We start from the raw sequence: 20,081 nt of genomic DNA, 5'->3' as shown, positions 1-20,081 counted from the left end.
AATTTTAACTGCGAGATTATTCTATACATCGCTGAATTGTAATCACTGACTTTTTTAAAGTCTTGGAATCTTAACATATTCCATTCATCACGGGCGGTCGGAAGTATAACTTCCCTTATATGTTCAAATCTCTCTTTTAATCCTTTCCACAGAGCCATGGGATCTTTTTCGATGAGATATTCACATTTTAAACCTTCATCAAGGTGTCGTCGTAAAAATATTATAGCTTTTGCTTTTTCTTGTGATGAAGATATACCATTTTCTTTAATGGTCTCGCTTAGACCCAATGACTCAAGATGCATTTCTACATCAAGAGTCCATGGCATATAGTTTTTCCCAGTAATATCAAGAGCGATGAATTCGAGCTTTGCCAAGTTTGCCATGGTGGTACTAAAAATTACGATGCATTTTATTAGTTAATGAATATTGCAATACAAAGTAATGGATAAACAACAAGTACAAGTATTCGTAAAAATAAAGAAAACACACGAGGAGGATATTCTCCGATAAATACAAGACTGGTGAGTATGATAACCAAAATAATTAAAAATAACCTCGTGAAAGCCATCTTCTTTTTTTCTTCGAAAATTTGATGAAGAATAATTTTTAGAGAAGAAGAGAAAGTTGGAGTGATTGAATGTATTTGTGAGATTGTATTTATAGAGCAAAAACTAGCCGTTTTGTTACCGTTTATTACCGTTGGTGTATAAGAAAATAAATGTATGTATTTGTATAATTTTATGGTAATAATATGGTGTATATAATATTAGTCATATTTAAATAATTATGTATATCATATCACATTATTATAATTAGGTGTCATAAGTTATTTTGTTTAAAAAACCTTATAGGCTTTTATACTTGTCGTATCCCTTACCGGGAGTGTGGGATGTCGTCTTAACATCCTCCCAGGATTTATAACAAGTTTTTGAAAAAATTATTTTTATTATTTCTAACAATAACATTATATTATATATTACATATATAAACAATAAATAAATAACAGTAAAATAAATATTATTACTTTTGTTACCTTTTTCTTCTGTTCGGAGCTTGGAAAAATATGGAGGACTTTTAGAGCTTCGTGCTGATAACGTGTTGTGAAAAAGTAAAAATTTACGGAAAAAAGTAAAAATCTCAAACTCTCAAAATTATCACACTACACACTTTATAATATTTTTCTCTCAACTCAATTGTGATTTTCTTCACAAATGAGAGATCTATTTATAGAAAATTTTTACAAATAATCCAAAAATAAAATACATCATTACCTACATCATCACACACTAATTTTCAATATTCAACACCTAATTTTACCTAATTTTCAACATTCAACATTCACATTTTCAACACAAATATTTTTCACATTTTTAAATAATTTTTCAACAGGAATGAAATATTTGCTAGGTTAAAAAATATATATCTACAATTGATGACATAAATGAATGGTAAAAAAAATAAAATCATGACAACTTTGGTGGTGTCGGCTATGATATCGTCCCACGGATAATAAAATACAACAAAAACACATATACAAACGATCATTAATTATATTGCATAAGAAGCTAGTAATTTCTCGATACAAGTTTTTCGAGTCATAAGAACGATGCACTGAGCATCTTTAGTCAAGAACTGGTTTCACAATTGGTACGATGAAATTATCTCATAAGATGTTGGCTTGAAAAACAACATATGTGGCTGATATAATTCTTTCATCAAATAACATTTGATTCCGATCAAGTCAAATGCTCCTAAGACACGACAACAAAAATGCCACAATTATCTCCAACACCATAAGTGACCATCCAACTCCAACTATTCATAAAATTTGTAGACCTGAAAAACATCAACAATGCTATGTCCTCCAATTTTTTTTACATTCCTTAGTAAACAATACTTAATTTTATCATTAATGAAATCTAGATTTCAAAAAAAAAAAAAAATTTATGCAATGAGAGTTGCGATGTTACATATATCACATCGATATATCTAACAAAAACATCGTTAAGAATAGAAAAATATTATTGAAGAACGGCAAACAAGTTTCTTCCAAAAATTGGAAGAGTAGATGGTATAGAGAATTACACAATTTCGAACATCTATATATTTTGTTCTTTTATCCTTGTGTGATTACTCACCCTATATCTTAAAATAAACTTGCTTCAAGTATTCTAAATATTGTGTTTTGCTACTTTGTGAATACCATAGATTTTGCCAAATTGTAATCAATTAAACAAACAATGGAAAAATTTTACCTTCTCATCTTGTTTTTTTTTTTTTTAAAATTAATTGCATGGGACCAACACTTCCTAAAAGATAACTAGTAATTATTGGAAATGTGATAATTTTGGCTAGTTACCCTCATCGATTCTCGCTAGACTTGAAATGTAAAAGGATTGTTTTACCATCAATATTTTTATAGGGAAAAATTAACTTCCTTGTTTTTAATTAAAGTCATGTTCTTGATCAATTCACGGTATTAGTTTACCGAGTTACATTTTTTTTTAATTCTATTCATTTTTAACCACAGTGATGACATGTCATCGGACATCAGCAATGTCTGACTCTGCCTCTGCAATTTTCGATTATACGTCATCATTTGTCGATTTGAGATGACAAATGATTAAAATTGAAACAAAAGTATAAATTAGTAGATTATAATTGTAAATTTATCGATACCAATACAAAAAAACATACAAGTTACATGACTCAAAATGAAATTTTCTCATTTTTATATGTTAATAATATATTTTTTTAGAAAATCAAATAATCTATTATGTATATTCGTACAAGTTCAATAGACACATTTGTATGCACGCGCGTGCACACACACATATATTATATTATAAGGTTTTAGCATGTTATATAAACTGTTTTGGTTCGATTTAGTTACACTAATGTTGAATTTCATGTATAATCCTAAAAATAATTATCACTAACTAACAATATATGGACAAAAATACAAAAAAAAAAATCTTTTCTTTCAAATTTTACCCTTGTAATATGTATTTATCCCAATCACCCAATTATCACTATAATTAATTTGCTTTCAATCTGTGGGCTTCAAAAAAAGAGATTTTGGCATCAGTGCATCACCATCATTTCCCCTTCCTGCTCTTCCTCTGGCCAAGTACGCCTCTTTGCGGATGATTTTTAGTTGTTCAACTTTAAGTACTCTTAAATTTTAGCACTAGATTTTTTATGTTTCTCAACTATTGTTCGATTGATTTCTGTGATTCCGTTAATATGTTCTGATTTTTATTAACGTAGGTCTGGATTTTTTGCCTTTGAAGAATTTTTTTAGGAGAGAAAATGGTACTTTTCCGAGAGGAATTTCGGGAAAGCATTTTTTGGTGATTAAGGCTGCATCGAGAATTCGAAACCTGAGAATTAAGAGGTAATGTTGCCTTTCCGTTGACGAAGTAATTCTGAAAAATAGTTTTTTCGTATGTTTTAATGTTCGTTGTTTCACTCGCGGGAAAATATTTTGTTGAACCAATTAATGTCGCTTCATTTTCATTTCAAAGGAATTTAAGAACTTCATGGGTTCCTAAACTGCCTTTGTTCATACGCTTCCTCGGATATTTGTTTTTCCTTTGCTGTTTTTGTTTAATTGTTTTAACGTGTTCTTTTAGATTTTCCTCTGTAAGATGATGTTTGCATTAAACATGCTTCTGTTGTGTTCTATAGATGTTTGCTTTGTTGATCTTAAATTTCATATATTTCAAAAGCCATAACCGCCCCCTTTAATTATAGCTAGGCTCTTCCTATTCCAGTCTGTCCAAATCTTTTATTTCCCCAATAAACATGAACAAACTCCCTCAATTCATGACTTCATATCATCCCTCAGAACCTTTCCATTTCTACTGACTACTGGTGAATGCATTGATTGTGCTCTCCCTTCATTCTATGTCTTTGGTCAAGATAAATTGCAGGGACCTTTTATATGAACTGATCGAACATATTGCCTTCTAAATGTAGTTTTCAGTATTGTTTGTGCATAAAGTTGAACATTTCAGAAGCATAATATATACTATATAGTATTTTGTAATTAGTCCACTCAAAGATTATCACTAATCTGGCTGAGCTTTTTTTTTTTTTTTTTTTTTTTTTTTTTTTTTTTTTTTTTTTTTTTTTTTTTTTTTTTTTTTTTTTTTTTTTTTATGATATAATTTGATGAATGGATCACATGCTTCTATTTGTTATTAACTTAAAAAGAGTTGAAATCTTCATGTGATTATTTTTTATTTTATTTTTATAATATAATCTACTGGTGAATGCATTGATTGTGCTTTTCCTTTTGTGTATTTAATTTCTTTTAAAGCTTCGATCCGGCTCAAAAGACAAAAATGGTGAAAGAAAATTGAAGGTTGGTTCAAGTAAATTTGATATAATTTATTATAACTGAAATATTAGTAGTAAATAAAAAATTTTCCCTTATACCAAAGTTAATTAGTAAAAAAAATTGACTTTAATAAACAATATAGGTATGTATGCCAAGAGTTAGATAGACCAGCAACATCATATTATTTGAAATAGAACATAAAACTCCATTTTTTTAAATCACAAGCAAAACTACCCATCCATGATCCATATTTCAATTTTAGAAGATCTATGTTTGTGGTTTTTAAAATATTATTAATTTTGCATAGGTGCTTTGTGCACTGTTGCAGCTTCATGAATACCAAATTAATTTATCATATTCAACACCAAATTTTATCATACGTTTAGTTTTAAGTCAATAAAATATGAAGTTTCATTATATATCAGTTTGTTTTGGTCTCTGTTTTGCGTACACAATTTTGGTTCTAATCTCAATTTAATATTTTTGTTTATATTAGGTTATTTTAATGTCAATTCAAGAAAGAATGAAGAGAAACAATATTATGTCATTCTTCAAGCCAATAGTTGATAATCTTTCATCACCCGAGAGGACCGAGACTCGTGCATGCATCCACTTTTATTGAGGAACTCGAACCTCCTTCTAAATCTCAAAGAGTTGAATTTGATTAAATTTCCCTTGAACGAGATCCTAAATTGCGTATTTCGATGTGGCAACATAGTGTTAATCATCATGATGAAATTAGACGAGCTTATATCAAAATGGGGTCATATCAACCTAAATTGTCGGAATACCCACGGTCTGAATCAAGGAAGCAGCATCGTCGATTTCAATATACATGGTTTAAAAAGTTTACATGGTTAGAGTACTCTCTTTCGAAGGATGCAGTATTTTGTTTTCCGTGCTATCTTTTTGAATTAAGTGAAGCACAACAATCTACATTTACAAATGAAGGGTTTAGAAGTTGGAAACACGTTAATGATGGAGCCAAGTGTGCTTTTTTGTCTCACATGGGAAGTTCTAACTCAACACACAATAAATCTTCAAAATCTGTTATAGATTTGATGAATGTAACTGGTCATATAGATAAAGTTATGAATCAAGAAACTTCTGAACATATTCAAAAAAATCGATTAAGGCTTGCAGCGACAATTGAAAGCGTCTGTTGGCTTAGTTTGCAAGTATGTTGATTGAGAGGTCATGATGAATCTTCATATTCTCAAAATTGTGGCAATTTCATCGAGATGTTAAAACTATTGGGGGAATGGAATGCTAGTATTGGTGATGTTATCTTAGATAAGGCTCTGGGAAATGCAAGATATACATCACCAGAAGTTCAAAAAGAAATCTTGGATATTATTGGAAATAGAGTCAGAAATAAAATCCGTGATGAAATTGGAGATTCTAAGTTTTGTATTTTTGTGGATGAAGCGAAATATGTATCTAACAAAGAATAGATTGCTATAATTTTGAGATTTGTTGATGCCCATGGTTTTTTGCGGGAGCGTTTTTTCCAAATTGTGCATGTTTATGACACCACAGCTGCAACACTCAAGAAAGAAATATGTGATGTCCTCGCTAGATATAATATAGAAATTCATAATATGTGAGGTCAAGGGTATGATGGTGCTACTAACATGAGTGGTGCTTTTAATGGATTGCAAGCTTTATTTCTTAAATATCGCCCCTATGCATATTATGTACATTGTTTTGCCCATCGACTCCAACTAGCATTAGTTGCAGCGGCTAAAAAAGAGATCTCTATATGGCTTTTCTTTTCAAATCCGACGAATATTGTCAATCTTGTTACATCTTTTTCCAAGCGCAATGCCGAGTTACGATCTTATCAAGTTAATGAAATTCCACGTTCTGTTGTTGTCGTTGAACGCGAGACTAGGCGAGGAGCTAATCAGATTGATACTTTGCATCGAGCAGGTACTACTCGTTGGAGCTCCCATTTTGATTCTATTTGCAGCTTGATAGATTATGATGCAACTATTAATGTGCTCGAAAACATTATCACTGATGGCACCTCTACTTCAATGCGCGGGGAAGATGGTGGTTCATTAATAGTGATGAAGTCTTTTGATTTCATTTTTATTTTGCATTTGATGCATAAAATTTTGGGGATCACAAATTTGCTTTGTCGTGCCTTGCAACAAAAATCTCTTGATATCATAAGTGCAATGGATTTGGTCTCTACGACTAAAGAACTTTTCCTAACACTGAAAAATGATGGTTTTGATATTTTTCTTTCGTATATAAAATCATTTTGCATAAGATTGGATGTCGATATACCGGAGATGAGTTCTCATTATAAGCATTCTAGTAGTTCATGCCGGAAAAAGGATACCATCACAATTGAACAGCACTTTCATTATGATATATCTAATGTTGCAATAGATTTTGATTTGGAAGAGTTAAACTCTAGATTCAGTTATGAGACAGTAGAACTTCTAATTCTCAGCTCTGCTTTGGATCCAAAAGATAATTTTAAATGGTTCAACATTGACAAGATTTGTACTATCGCTGAGAAGTATTATCCCGAGGACTTCACTGAACAGGAAATGCATCATTTGAGGTGTCAACTACAACATTATGAGCTCGATGCAGTTTGTCGTGAAAATTTTCAGAAAATGTTCACTATCTCATTATTGTGCCGATGGTTATTTGAAACAAAAAAGTTGCAACATTATAATTTGCTTGACAAGTTGATCCATCTAGTTTTAACTTTGCCCGTTTCCACGACAACTATGGAGCGTGCATGTTCGGCTATAAAGCATGTTAAAACAGTTTTTCGCAATAAAATGGGAGATAATTATTTTCTGACAGATTCTATGATTATCTACATTGAGAGAGAGTTTGCTTCAAATATAGACTCGGATTCTGTAATTGATGAATATTATTCTTCGAAAAATCGTAGATCACAGCTTCAATAGTAAGATTATGTCTATGCATATTATCTTTGTATGTTTTAGTTTAAAAATATTTAATTTAATCATCTAACATTAAATGTGTAACGTACCGTACTTTTTACTACTTAAAATTTGCGGAAAAATTTAAGATTTTCTAGAATAAGAAATAAACTCTCAAAATTCGATGAAACAAACTGTTCATCCCAACGTAGTTGCATAAAAGCTCTCAAAGTAAAGTTGCCAAAAGTATTTGTTTAAAATCTCATAACCCGTAACATGAAATCAGAGTATGTTGAACATTCATAAAAACTTAAACATGGCAGTCCTCGGGTTTAGCCTCCCGCTCAGTCCAAGCCAGCTCACTGGTCCGCACCCCTCGTCTCCTCAAATGCATCCTCACCTGCATCGATCAAGTCTAGTGAGTCTAAAGACTCAACACGTATAAACTGGAAGTAACGAGTAATATATAATAAAACCACATGCAACTTCAAAATAGAACATAAATACTTAAACTTGAACTTGCAAATAAACTTGAACATACGTACATAACATAGACGTGTCATAACGTGAAAACTTCTCATAAACATGCTTGCATACTTGTACATACATAACTTCATCATTTTGCATAGAGACATGTTTCAAAGCAAGTGACCCATACATAAATTCGCCTGATCAGAATAAACCACAGTACTGGGTTGACAGGGAAGAATCCACTGCCACATACATGAGATCCCCGTTCATGGTTTAACGGGTGGATTGGTCCCCGTTCATGCTTTAACGCTTTCCAATCCTGATCTAAACTCGTTCATGATTTAACAGGGTGGATTGGTCTCTAGTCATGCTTTACCGCTTTCCAATCTCATACATAAATTTGGTCATAAGACATTTAGCATACCTCAAAAACTTAAAAATATTTTCTTTGCACGTCAACATACTTACTTGGCGTTGAGGGATTCGTTGGATCTCGCTTGGGGCCACTGCTGCAACATACTAACGTGAATTTCAATACTTAACTTGCATAACTTAGACGTAGGTACTCGAACTCACCACCGAAGTGCATAAATAGCTTATGACATTCTAGATCACTTGGGACTTGACCTCATTTAATCATACTAACCATGACATCGAACCCCGAACAATACCTAAAGTGCTGTGTGAACATTTCCCAACAATAAAAGACATTAACTCACTATTAGAACTTGAAAAGAAGTGGAAAACCAAACACCCTCACAGAATGGGCCGCGCTTGGGCGGTAATATATCACAGCTCGAACGCCAGGTCTACTGGACGCCTACCTCGGACAGAAGGAGTGGCGCTCGGGCGGTAAAATATTACTGCTCGGATGCCGAGTTTTCTAAAGCTCTACTCTGGACAGAACGAGTGGCGCTCGAGCGCCGAGTTTTCTGGACTCCGCGACTTAGAAACTTATTCTCCCCAAATTCGATTACACAGACAGTGAACAACGTCTCGAGACCCATCCTAGGACACTAAGACACCGACTTGACTCCACAAAAACGCATCGAACGTTCCCCAAAGAAACGACGCACCACACGTAACGCAATACACCCATAAACTCAAATTTGACACCAAAATAGTTTTTTTTACGACTTTTCGTTCTCTCAAGTGCATAACGACGTGAAACAAAGCGTCAATGACCATCCCAACATCATTAACAACGTACTTAAACGCAGCAGCGATCACCCGTTAATCCCCAACGAAGCCTGCAATCATAAAACTTCAAGAACACATCACTAGCATATATTTTCAGAAAATGCAGTTTGAGCAGTCCCACAAAAAACGTCATAACTCACTCAATTTTTATCCAAATATTTCGAATTTACTGTCAAATCGAAGGTATTGAAAAGTTCTACGATTTTTATGTTGAAAGTTTCTCAAAATCACGACCGAAAAATCGCAGTTTTTAAAATAACAGTAAATTTCGAGTTTTATATCTAAAAACGTTCAAAAATGCGATCTAAACAATTTATGCTCAAACTTTACACATCACACATGTATTTTTACGCATAATAAATAACACAACGCATAATATGACGAGATCGATGCGTAAATGAAAGAATATACGTGCCTTTTGAATTAAAAATTACCGAACCGACGATACCGAAGCGGAAACGGAGCGAGGGTTGATTCGGGACGATCGTGCAACGATTTTCTTGCAATAAAAATCACGAAAATTGCTGGAAATGATGAAAGGAATGGGGCGGCTGCTCGCCCTCTCCAAGAACCCTAATATTTTCTTTAAAAATGAAATGGAGAGAAGAATGAAATGTGTATTTGTGTGGGTTGTGTGAAATGGCCGAGATGTGTGTGTGTGATTGTGGGTGTGTGCGTGAGTTTGGGTAGTGGGGAGGGGATTAGGGATGTTAATTAGGAATATAAACGGCTTAATTAGTAATTAACAACTAATTAAAATACTAATCCAACTCTAACTTTAACAAAATCTCTTAATTTAAAATAAAGTGCACAAGTAATAAATCCTTAAAAGTTTTAAACTCATAAATCCACTAAATAAATAAATTAGACTTTAAAATGATAAAAGCTTAATAAATCATTTAAAATGACTCATCCTTAACTTAAAATAAAATACCACATTAAAAATTTCCAAAATCGTCCCCGGTCTCTTTTCCTCGATCCCGCATCGAATAATCGCTTGAAACATGAAACTCGAGAAAATATTTTTAACGTGCATTACATAAACATAATAAATTAAAAATAATGCATTTAAATAAGTCATGCATGGCAAATACTCATTTTAAATTTAAATAAATGATTTATCAATTAAATAAATTTATGAGTTTTACGTGCACTGAATTTGGGCACTACAAAATGAATGATTTTAGAGATATTCATTTCTTCATTAATTTTTCTTGCAGGATTATGAAGATATATTATTATATTGTCAATGTTTTGTCGGTTTCTGAATCTTGCGAGTTCAATAACGAAAATATTGAAGATCTTGTTAATGAGAAACATTTTGAGACTACGATGAACATGTATCATAACTATAGTTTTAATTGTTATGGATTATTTTGTTTTATGTTAAAAAAATTTATCCCAGGTAGCTATTAGATGATATGAGTTTCTGGTATTTTTATGAGAATCGGTCTTATTATCAAGATTCTATCGCCATAATAGAAGTAGCATATGTAAAAGCCAACCATTATTGTGAGTAACCTAAAACATAATTACATACAGTTAAACTACCAGCGGCAGCAATTACTATATTTCTATCAAAATAATATAAATATATTTCTAACTTTTATTTTCGAATGATGCGCCAATACGTGGAATATTTCGAGCCAACCTCGTACATGGTACATCAATATAAAGATGGTAAATCAGCTCCAACTGAACTGGGCTTGGTTGATGAGAAATTAAAACAAAAACAAAATAAACTTGTACTAACAAATTAGCCATTGTCGAAGAAAGTTATTCCATATGTAATTATTCATTTCGGGAACATAAATGAAACATAATTCTTTTTTTTTTAATGAACTAAATCATTAGAAAAGGTAAAAATTTTTACAAATACAAATACAAATACACTGGACATCCCCAAAAATAATACATTTCTCAAATCTCAATGCATAATACGAAAAACAATCTAATGCAGATAATTAATAACTTCAGCAGCATTGTCGATGGTTCTGAACACATGGATCTTAATCTTCATAACAACAGCATTGATATTGGGCAATTGGTTTTCAAACACTTTCCTGTTCCTAATGTTCCAAGTGTGGTACACCATAGTAGCAAGAGCCACACACCTCATCTTATTAATGGTTGAGCTACCACGGTAAATACCTCTGAACGCAGCAAGGATAGACGAAAGTGATCCTATAATCTTCCTCATGTGAATCCAAGAACGAATGCTATTCCATATCACTCTAGTAATCGGGCATGCAAAGAACAAATGATTAATGGTTTCATCAGGAGCATTGCACAAAGCACACGATTTGTCTTCAAGGTACTCCAATCTATCTCGAGTGAGGAGTTTCAGATGAGCACAGCCACAAGATGAACTTGTGTTTTGGAAGAATGCAACTCTTTGAAATGAGAGGTTTCCAAGGCCATCTATGCTATTGAGCAACAAAGAAATCATAGGCTCTATTCAAACCTTTCGAAACTCCAAACCAACTATCCAACATCTGAATCGAAGCTTGCGCCGAGCCGTGGGCGGAAATAAGATTATCTCGAATAATAATAATATTCTTGATGAGCGGAGATTGATCTTTTTTCCAAACCCAGCTCCACACATCTTGAACATAACTTTCACTTACTGTTATAAAAAAAATTAAAAATTTGATAATGTACAGAACACACTCCTCAGTCCTCCCCCTGATAATAACTCACAGCACGCATCTACGCCACATCCTCCATTCTTGACGCCTTCAATTCCGACAACACCTTCTCCACAATCGCCTTCAAGGCGGGAGCACTTACTTGACATTTACCATCATCAAAGCAAGATCTTCCTTCTTCTGCAGCTTTACACAGCTGAGGGTCCAAGGGAACCTTTCCAAGAAAGGGAACCCCCATGTCTCGACACATTTTTGCGCCACCACCAGCACTACTGTCGAAAACTTCACAAAAAGCGAACAAATTCAGCATTTCTGATGCCTTCTCCTTCAAGTACATGATAGCCCACTCAGTCATGTCTTTTTGCTCGCCAGCATCTGTCAGGCTCAAGAATCTGAGATCCGACAATGGTTGGCACAAACCGCTCATATTCTCCACGACTCCAAGAATCGGTAGCTCAACTTTCCTGCAGAAGCTGACTTCTTTCCTCACATCTATAAGAGATACCTGTTGTGGAGTGGTAACTATAATGGCACCATCTATTCCGGTTGCCTTAAGGAACTGGACAACTGAAATATGCTCATCTGAAGTCCCAGGTGGTGCATCGACTACAAGAAAATCAAGCTCACCCCAGTACACATCCTTCAAGAATTGCTTGATGAGTCCATTCTTTCGTGGCCCTCTCCATACGACAGCCTCATCAGCGTCAGGGAGCATGAAACCGATAGACATGACCCCAAGGTTAGACTCAACGTAAACAGGAGACCAACCAAGGTTACTCTGATGAATCTGTTGCCCTTCAAGACCGAGCATCTTCGGGGTGCTTGGACCGCAAATATCAATATCAAGAAGACCTACCTGATAATCCATACCAGCTAAGGCAAAAGAAAGTTGAGCTGAGAATGTACTCTTCCCAACTCCACCCTTGCCGGATAACACCAGGATTTTGTGTTTTACCGTTGCCATTCTTTCTGCTATAGAAACCGAGTCTGCAGATAAAATGTCAAGAGTAAATTAAAAGCACAAGTTCGATAACTACAGGAATATATAGCTAACAAGTCAGAGCACAACACAAAAAGGATGGTCTTTTTCATATTTTAGCATCTCTATGATTATGGAGAAAACCCAGACATTGATTTTAACGGTACTCACTATTACTATGATTATGGAGAAAACCCAGACATTGATTTTAATGGTACTCACTATTAAAAGAGATCCCATACCAAAAAATCAGATCAAACAAATTAGATACAACTTATAAACTCAAATAAATAATTTAGACCAGGGTCGGGTCCTTTCGGAGCAGTAGCGCAAGCCTCCTGATTAGGGCATCCTTCACAAGAATCGGATTTTCCAGCTGATTCAGATTGAGTCCCTGGGCAATCTGAAATTTTCACCAGAAAAAGATTGATTAAAAAATAAGCGATCTCAACAAAAAATAAACAGCTAAAATCTCAAATTGCATGTGTAAACAACAGCTAAGAAGATTCACATACGTTCATTGGCGTTTTCAGGTATTTCGTTGCCTCCGTTTTCCATCTCTCTTACTCTTCTTGTCTGAAAAACCAACCCCTTGAACCCTAGAAAGAAATAGCGTCTTAGATAACCGGGTAAAGTCGGTGGTTGCTCTTAGTGGACTGGGCCTTAAACGAGTCCCTCAGTTCCGAAGCCCAAATAATAATAGGCATTTAACCGATCACGATTCACACCCATCGCATTTAACTGCCGTCGCCCCCTTTTGTGGGACGGGGATGCTTGAATGGCAGATGCTTAAAAAATCAACCAATATCAATGTTTTGTTTAAACACTAACGATGACTAAGTGCGAATATTACAAACGACTCTATACTAATATAATATTCATCCGTTAGAAATCCATTTTCCAAAGGACGATACATCAAATTTCTATCGTTATTCATTTTATCCTATAAAAGAATAGATAAGATATATTTTACTTAATCGCTATCATTTACTCATTAATTAAAAAATTAATATATGTAATAATTTTAATGTTGACGCTTTATATATAAATTAAATTCAAAACATAAGTAGACAAATTTAATAATTTTAATGTTGACAGTTTATATAAATTAAATTATATCAGATTTTAATAACAAATAAAACATTTAATATATATTATTTAATTTCTAAATAATATAAAATAAAAAAATTAATTAAATTATGTATAAATTTACAAAAAAAAAACTTACAATATACGTAGAAGACGTCGGAGCACTGTTGTATGCACAAAAAATTTAGCTGGAAAACGACCTGCACTACAAGCTAACAAAATCATTATATTGATTTTGACCAACACTCTGAAATTTATATATCAAGATTTGAAACAGAAAGAACTTACTTTAAATCGAAACAAAAATCGCACAAGATTTATCGCCGAAGTGAGTGAAGTGGTGTGATATCGCATAAGTGAGTGAAGAAGTGGTGTGGAGAAAAATGGACTGAAAATGCGATTATTTATAGACAATTTGCGACAGTTTTAGAAAAAATCGTCGCAATGTGCGACGGTGTTTCATTACACCGTCGCTATTAGCGACAATTTAGATTAAACCGTCGCTAGCGACGATTAAAGAAACCCGTCACTGATCTAAATCGGCGACGGTTTTATTTAAAATGTCGCTAATTATAGAGACGGTTTTAGTTTAAACCGTCGCTATTAAAACATTTGCGACGATTGTAATAAAACCGTCGCTAATTTTAGCGACGTCTTTATAAAACTGTCGCTAAACCGTCGCACATTAACGACGATTTTAATTTAACCGTTGCAAATTAGCGAGGGTTATATGAGCTATAGCTATAATAAAAACCGTCGCTAACGCAAACTTTTTCTGTAGTGAATAACACAATGTTTCTTCTCAAAATCGACCGCTAGACACGAGGGTGGGTCTTGAGTCACTTGATATGTCTTTTTCAACTTAATGAATAATTATTATTATTGGAGGAGTTAATTAATCTCATATGTTTTCATATTAATATATTAAAATTGAACTTTACTACAACATGAATATCGTCATCAGGGTTAATGAGATCATACATGTGGACACTACCCTCACTACATTTCAACGGGTAAGATCTTACCACAAATACAATGTAAAAAAAAAAGTGGGTACTATATATGCATGGGCAAATCTTGGCCATCTATCCTATCATGGGGGCAATGCCTACATGGGTAGGATGAAATAAACCCGTCATCAGCCATCTTGATTAGACGATTTATTTAATTAGCTGAATAATTATCCGCTCATAAATTTTTATTTTTTTGAAAATTAAACTTTTTTTACAAATATAATAATTATGATCTTAACTTCGTTTCAAAATAATTGATTGTCAAGACTAGCTAGCTATCACTATATAAAAGCTGATCATGTAAATTTAGAGAAGAGTTTATTTCAAGTACTTCCAAACTTCTAGCTAATGAAATATTATTTATAAATTGTATGTATAAGCTGACAAATACTACCAAATTATTGAAAAAATAATTCTTACGATACACTGACTTATCTCATTTTGGGTTTTGGTTTACTAAGTATTCAAAGTTCTGTTTTGGTACATGCAATAAATTTGATTTTTGTTGATTTTTAATCGTATTTCATTGAAGAGTTGATATAGTACTGCTGCAAATTGCTGACTTGCTCGACGTTATATCAACAATAATTACACCAAAATAGCCAGAAATTGCACGTTAGTGTGTGTATCTAAACCGAAGTTCGACGAGTTAGTAAACTAAAACCCCAAATAAAATAAGTAAATAAACTAAAAAAATGATTTTTCCTAAAATATTAATTATGCAATAATATAAACTTTCGCATTCATTTTCGTTTTTTTTTTCCAAAGGTTCAAAATAAACAAAGAAAAAGTCTGCTACAAAATGAAAAACAAAATTAAACTTGTCTCCCTATATTATATTTAATTAATTATCATATGTTGCCTAGTTTTTTCCCCAAAATAACTTATTTTTAAAAAAAGGTCTTCTTTTGTGCATGGAGATCGTCAGAAGCGCTTCTTGAATCACACCCGATCATATATTTCCTGCATGCATGGATAACAATAATTTCAATAAATAAAAGATTTAACTAATTATAATATCATGTAAACGATAATATAGAGTAATTACGTGCATGATGTAATTGCATAATGATCGTACCATCCATATTAATGCATTAATAGATAAATGTTATAAAAAAATCATTCATAAAGTTATCAGTTTTGATGTAATATTCTCTAATTCTGTAGACAAAAACGATTTAAAATTAATAAAAAAAATAAGGAAAATTTGCGTTCTTGGAAGTGGCACCAATGCACACTGACATGTGTAGTACTATATACATCAACATTTGCTAAATTTTTGACAAATTGGAAAGTATAGAACTAGCTAGTACTAAAATTTGATGACACAGAGAATCAAAATCGTTATGAATTAATCAAATATTAAGGAGCATACACGAAATTTTGTATAATATATGTATATTAATTTGTGTGTGTAAAACATATAATAAGGTATTTTCGAAATGAGAAAATAAAGATGATATATAGTAAATGCTACCAATAGTTGGCATACCTTCATATTCCGATTCATAGAATGAAAAGCTTTAATTGCTTCAATGGAAACTCCCCCTCCCAAAAGCTTGTGGCGATGCGCCGTTCTTTCCTTGCGGCTCCATTAACGAGCTGAACGACATGCCATGTTGCAGCTGTCCTGATCTTCCTACCCCAAGAAAGTCCCTAGTCAATCTCCCCGCCCCCGCACGTTCTACGCCGCCGCGGCCGCTGCTAAAACCTGTATCATTCTCATTAGTATTATTATTATTGTTACTATTATAAGCTCGGAATCCTCTGTATTGATCGTTGTCATGAATTTCTCCATCATATGTGCCCCCACCAATGGAGGAGTTCATGGGGTTTACTAAATCTTGGAGATGGCTGACCCCATTGTAACTTTCTCCAAAAACAGAAGAAGGCCCTCCATAGTTTTCTTGGTCGAGCGTCGACTGGTTCGATTTTCCGAAGGTTTTGAGCAGCGACGATGCAGCGTTATTGCTTGTGGTTGAGCCTAGCTGAGCGGCCTTCTGTAGCAGCGCGGTAGCGGACATGTGTGCCGCGCTGGGGTTTTGTGTGGCATGTGAGGTGCTGTAGAGTGAAGGGATAGCAGCACTCATGATGTTACCTGCTGATCAATCCGTAAGAATTGTATAGTCACAATATATAAATAGAAAAACTAAATATTCAGTTATAAAAAATAACAATATATAGTTTTTAAGTTTGATTTTTTAATTTTATCAGGAAGATCACTCTTTTCAAAAAAATAAAAAAATAAATAAAATAAAAAAAATCACTTAAGAATGCTTACTATTGGATGCATAAATGCAAGAAAATAATATGTAATGTAATAATCCGAGGTTTTCGAAAGGTAACGGTTACAAGTTTTTTCATTGTCATAAAAAAAATGCAAATTTGGCTAGACGTGAGATTCAAATGTATATGATTCCATTGTGAAAAATATTTAAATTTTAAGAATTTTATTTCAAAAAAATCCGAAATTCATATGATCATATCCCCTCGACTCCTCACATATACTAATGCAGTCCATTGATAATAATCAGTTATGTTATCTAGTGTAGGTATGCATGACGCACACATATATACATACGTACCATTTGAGAAGAGAGTGACGTACTCTTCCGGCCCGCCACCGGAACCTTGTCTGGCGCCAACATTATCAACGGTACTGTTGGGGAAGAAGCCGAGATTGAAAAGACCAGCCATGGAGGATGAATTCGAGCCATTGCTGGCAGTTATCTGAAGCTGAGGAGGAAGCTGCATCAGCCCTTGAAACGATGAAGGCGACTTGTTTGGCAATGTTAATCCGAAGGAGGATAAACATTGATTATTCTCGTCTTCTTGATCATCATTATGTGGTTGCAGCCCGAAAAGAGCGGTGGCGGCCGCAGAAGAAGGAGGCTGAAGGCGGAATCCCGGGCCAACGAGGGTGTCGAACTGTGGGCCATGCCTGGTCGTGCCGCCATTTCCGAGCCTGAGTACATCATGAGTTGCTAAAGCCGGGTTGAATTCAACGGTGTTGAGTGAAGGTGGATTCAGATTCCTAGCACTTTCTTGGGCTAGGGCATCACAGAATGCCCGATGTGTGATAAAACTATCACGCCTGCAACAAGCAAAAATCAAATAAATAAATTATATAAATAAAACATCCATGCAATATGTATATATGGTCAACAATCAACAATTTGTGTATTAAATTAATATTTAAATTTTAGCTCTAAGAAATAACAATGGCTAGCTTGTTCATTAAATACATATGTTTCAGCAATTTCAATTATTTTTTTGGGTACATTTTTAAAGACAAGATTGTGGAATGTACAAGATTAAAATATGATACACATAACTTTACACACACACACACACACACACACACAAAAATATATATATATATATATATATATACACACACACACACATTCGGAATAGCCGTTATAAATTTGATTTAATGTCAATATATATTATTCACTAGAAATATAGTAAATTGAAATAAATATGAATGGGACTATAAAATATGGAGACATTTTGTTCCTCAGTCCTTAGTAGGGAATCATGAGAGGGTGGAATAATTTAGTTGGTAGATTGAACTCACAAAAGTTTAAGGGAAAGAAGACAAGATGTATATATATAATTGAGCATGAGCATCCAATGTTGGGAGGTAGATCAATTTCTCACTAGCTATTTGCACACAAAATTTACAAGCTAGTAGTTATATATATATATATATATAGAAAAGTATAAGCTGCACACACATATATCATGTTAGGTTAAGTTTGGATCGAAATATTTGAAATTAAATGATTTTAAGTTCAAATAATTAAATTTATTGAACTAATTGTAATTTGAAAAGATTTAAATTTATGAATTTGAAATCCATTATTAACTTTAATGGATTACAAATTAGTACAAAATAAAATTATTTGAAATTAATTCCCCATCTCATTTTCTCCTATCTAAATAACTCCATCCGACCACACTCATAGGTTGCATTTAGATGTAAGAATTTGGATTCGAGAGAGTATTTGAAATACCTTAAGATTGAGATAAATTTGAAATCTATCACAATGATTTAAAAAAAAAACTAATTAGGATTTGAATTTCATTATAAAATAAGTTTGCCCAAACAAAACCAAAGTTCGAATAAATCTTGATTTATTCGCAAGGGAGGCAAGTGAGGACCGAACTTATAATAACATTTTAAACTTGATTTGGAATTTTTTTGTCCTCAAAATATACAAAATCATGTTGAAATTGAAGAGAAGAAATTTGAAATGATTGTATAAAAGAGAGGGAGGAAAAATGAATGGGTGGATGAGATCGAATTGAGAGTGGGGAAGGGATATATAGCTGCAAATAGAACAACACAGTGCATAAAAACCAAGGCATAAGGGAACAAACCTTGTACGTACACCACAGATTACACAAACAAATTAACACTTGAAAGAAACACATGCAAATGTTCCAGAGTCCCCCTCTTATGTGATATGGCGTTTTCCACATACATATTTCACGTGGACTCATTCTCTTTTTTCCCACAGGCAAACTTCCAAAGAATAAAACGAATCATTTTCAAGATCTGTAACACCCGTGAAACCAAAACCTTTTTATTTATTTTTTTGGGTTTTCACCGCATCTACATGCACTTAAATAATCATCTAGAAAACCAAAAACCACACACCTCAGATACATACATACATACATGTATATGTGTGTGTGTGTGTGTATACGGACCTGGAGAAGAGAGTGCCGCAGTCGCATTTGTATTCCCTGGTGCCGCAGGTCTTGGAGTGGGCCTTCCAGTCGGACTGTACGGCGTATTTCTTGGAGCATTTGTCGCATTTGTACTTCTTCTCGCCGTGTTTCCTCGAGTAGTGTTTCTTGATCCCGGTGAGGTCACCGAGGGCCCGGCCGGGCTCGTGGTGGACGCAGGTCGGTTCCGGGCAGAGGTACACCTTCCGTTTGATCTGGTCCTTGGGACCCTTCTGCTTCAGCTTCCATGGCAGGTTGTGGCCTCTCCTGTGGAGCTGCAGATTTTGCTCTCTTTGAAACCCTTTGTTGCACACTTCGCAGATGAATCTGTTGGTGGCCATTAGGGTTTTTGGAGACAGTGCTATAATCTCTGCATCCGGATCTGAAAAAATTAATCAATGGAACCTCAAAATTAGAATTAACATACAATTAATAATTCACCCATCATCAAAATTCTGTATGCAAAATAAATTTTAAAAAAACGGAAATTTTCACATCGATTAGGCCTTCTAGCTAGATATATAGCTAGCAAGCTTTTTGAAGATTAATTCCACTTCATTTCTTGGAAACTTTTGTGGGACTGAAAAGAGATACATATAGCTAGGGTTTCAACCTTAATTACAAGTTTGTTAGAGAGGAAAAGGCAAGAAATTAATCAAAATTTTGAAGGAAAAAAAAAAAAAAAAA

General features: G+C 33.7%; 2 protein-coding genes and 2 long non-coding RNA genes across 5 annotated transcripts; 1 reads left to right on the top strand and 3 right to left on the bottom strand.

Annotated features, from left to right (window-relative positions):
• The first annotated feature begins 3,056 nt into the window (after positions 1–3,056).
• On the top strand, positions 3,057–6,239 carry LOC140989569 (uncharacterized). The gene is made up of 3 exons (XR_012177509.1): positions 3,057–3,130; positions 3,271–3,397; positions 4,842–6,239. It is a non-coding gene; the product is annotated as an uncharacterized lncRNA (long non-coding RNA).
• Positions 4,743–7,088, bottom strand: LOC140989570 (uncharacterized). The gene is made up of 2 exons (XR_012177510.1): positions 6,358–7,088; positions 4,743–4,957 (listed from the first exon to the last, which is right to left on the bottom strand). It is a non-coding gene; the product is annotated as an uncharacterized lncRNA (long non-coding RNA).
• Positions 7,089–10,649: 3,561 nt separating this feature from the next.
• LOC140990746 (cytosolic Fe-S cluster assembly factor NBP35-like) lies at positions 10,650–13,227 on the bottom strand. Its single transcript, XM_073460588.1, has 3 exons — positions 13,071–13,227; positions 12,857–12,958; positions 10,650–12,563 (listed from the first exon to the last, which is right to left on the bottom strand). Exons 1-3 carry the CDS (start codon positions 13,111–13,113, stop codon positions 11,638–11,640), a joined length of 1,071 nt encoding a protein of 356 aa, XP_073316689.1. The 5' UTR covers positions 13,114–13,227; the 3' UTR covers positions 10,650–11,637.
• Positions 13,228–15,426: 2,199 nt separating this feature from the next.
• Positions 15,427–20,072, bottom strand: LOC140990374 (protein indeterminate-domain 4, chloroplastic-like). Of its 2 annotated transcripts, none has more exons than XM_073460050.1 (4): positions 19,377–20,072; positions 17,243–17,751; positions 16,150–16,758; positions 15,427–15,620 (listed from the first exon to the last, which is right to left on the bottom strand). In XM_073460050.1, the coding sequence occupies exons 1-3, from the start codon at positions 19,733–19,735 to the stop codon at positions 16,190–16,192; spliced, it is 1,437 nt and encodes a 478-aa protein (XP_073316151.1). In that variant the 5' UTR covers positions 19,736–20,072; the 3' UTR covers positions 15,427–15,620; positions 16,150–16,189. The 2 variants fall into 2 exon arrangements, with proteins under 2 accessions (XP_073316151.1, XP_073316152.1); XM_073460051.1 differs by having other exon boundaries at positions 16,150–16,755.
• Positions 20,073–20,081: the final 9 nt, after the last annotated feature.

Source organism: Primulina huaijiensis, chromosome 12 (assembly GCF_012295235.1).
Source record: "Primulina huaijiensis isolate GDHJ02 chromosome 12, ASM1229523v2, whole genome shotgun sequence".
Classification (NCBI taxonomy): domain Eukaryota; kingdom Viridiplantae; phylum Streptophyta; class Magnoliopsida; order Lamiales; family Gesneriaceae; genus Primulina; species Primulina huaijiensis.
This window is presented reverse-complemented; position numbering and strand designations above follow the sequence as displayed.

Coding starts and splice junctions, on each gene's coding strand:
- LOC140990746 (XM_073460588.1), bottom strand. CDS start 13,113: ATGGAAAACGGAGGCAACGAAATACCTGAAAACGCCAATGAAC. Junction 12,959..13,070: donor ACCTGAAAACGCCAATGAAC/GTATGTGAATCT, acceptor TGAAAATTTCAG/ATTGCCCAGGGACTCAATCT. Junction 12,564..12,856: donor TCCGAAAGGACCCGACCCTG/GTCTAAATTATT, acceptor TTTTATCTGCAG/ACTCGGTTTCTATAGCAGAA.
- LOC140990374 (XM_073460050.1), bottom strand. CDS start 19,735: ATGGCCACCAACAGATTCATCTGCGAAGTGTGCAACAAAGGGTTTCAA. Junction 17,752..19,376: donor TGCGGCACTCTCTTCTCCAG/GTCCGTATACAC, acceptor TGCTTGTTGCAG/GCGTGATAGTTTTATCACAC. Junction 16,759..17,242: donor CGTCACTCTCTTCTCAAATG/GTACGTATGTAT, acceptor CGGATTGATCAG/CAGGTAACATCATGAGTGCT.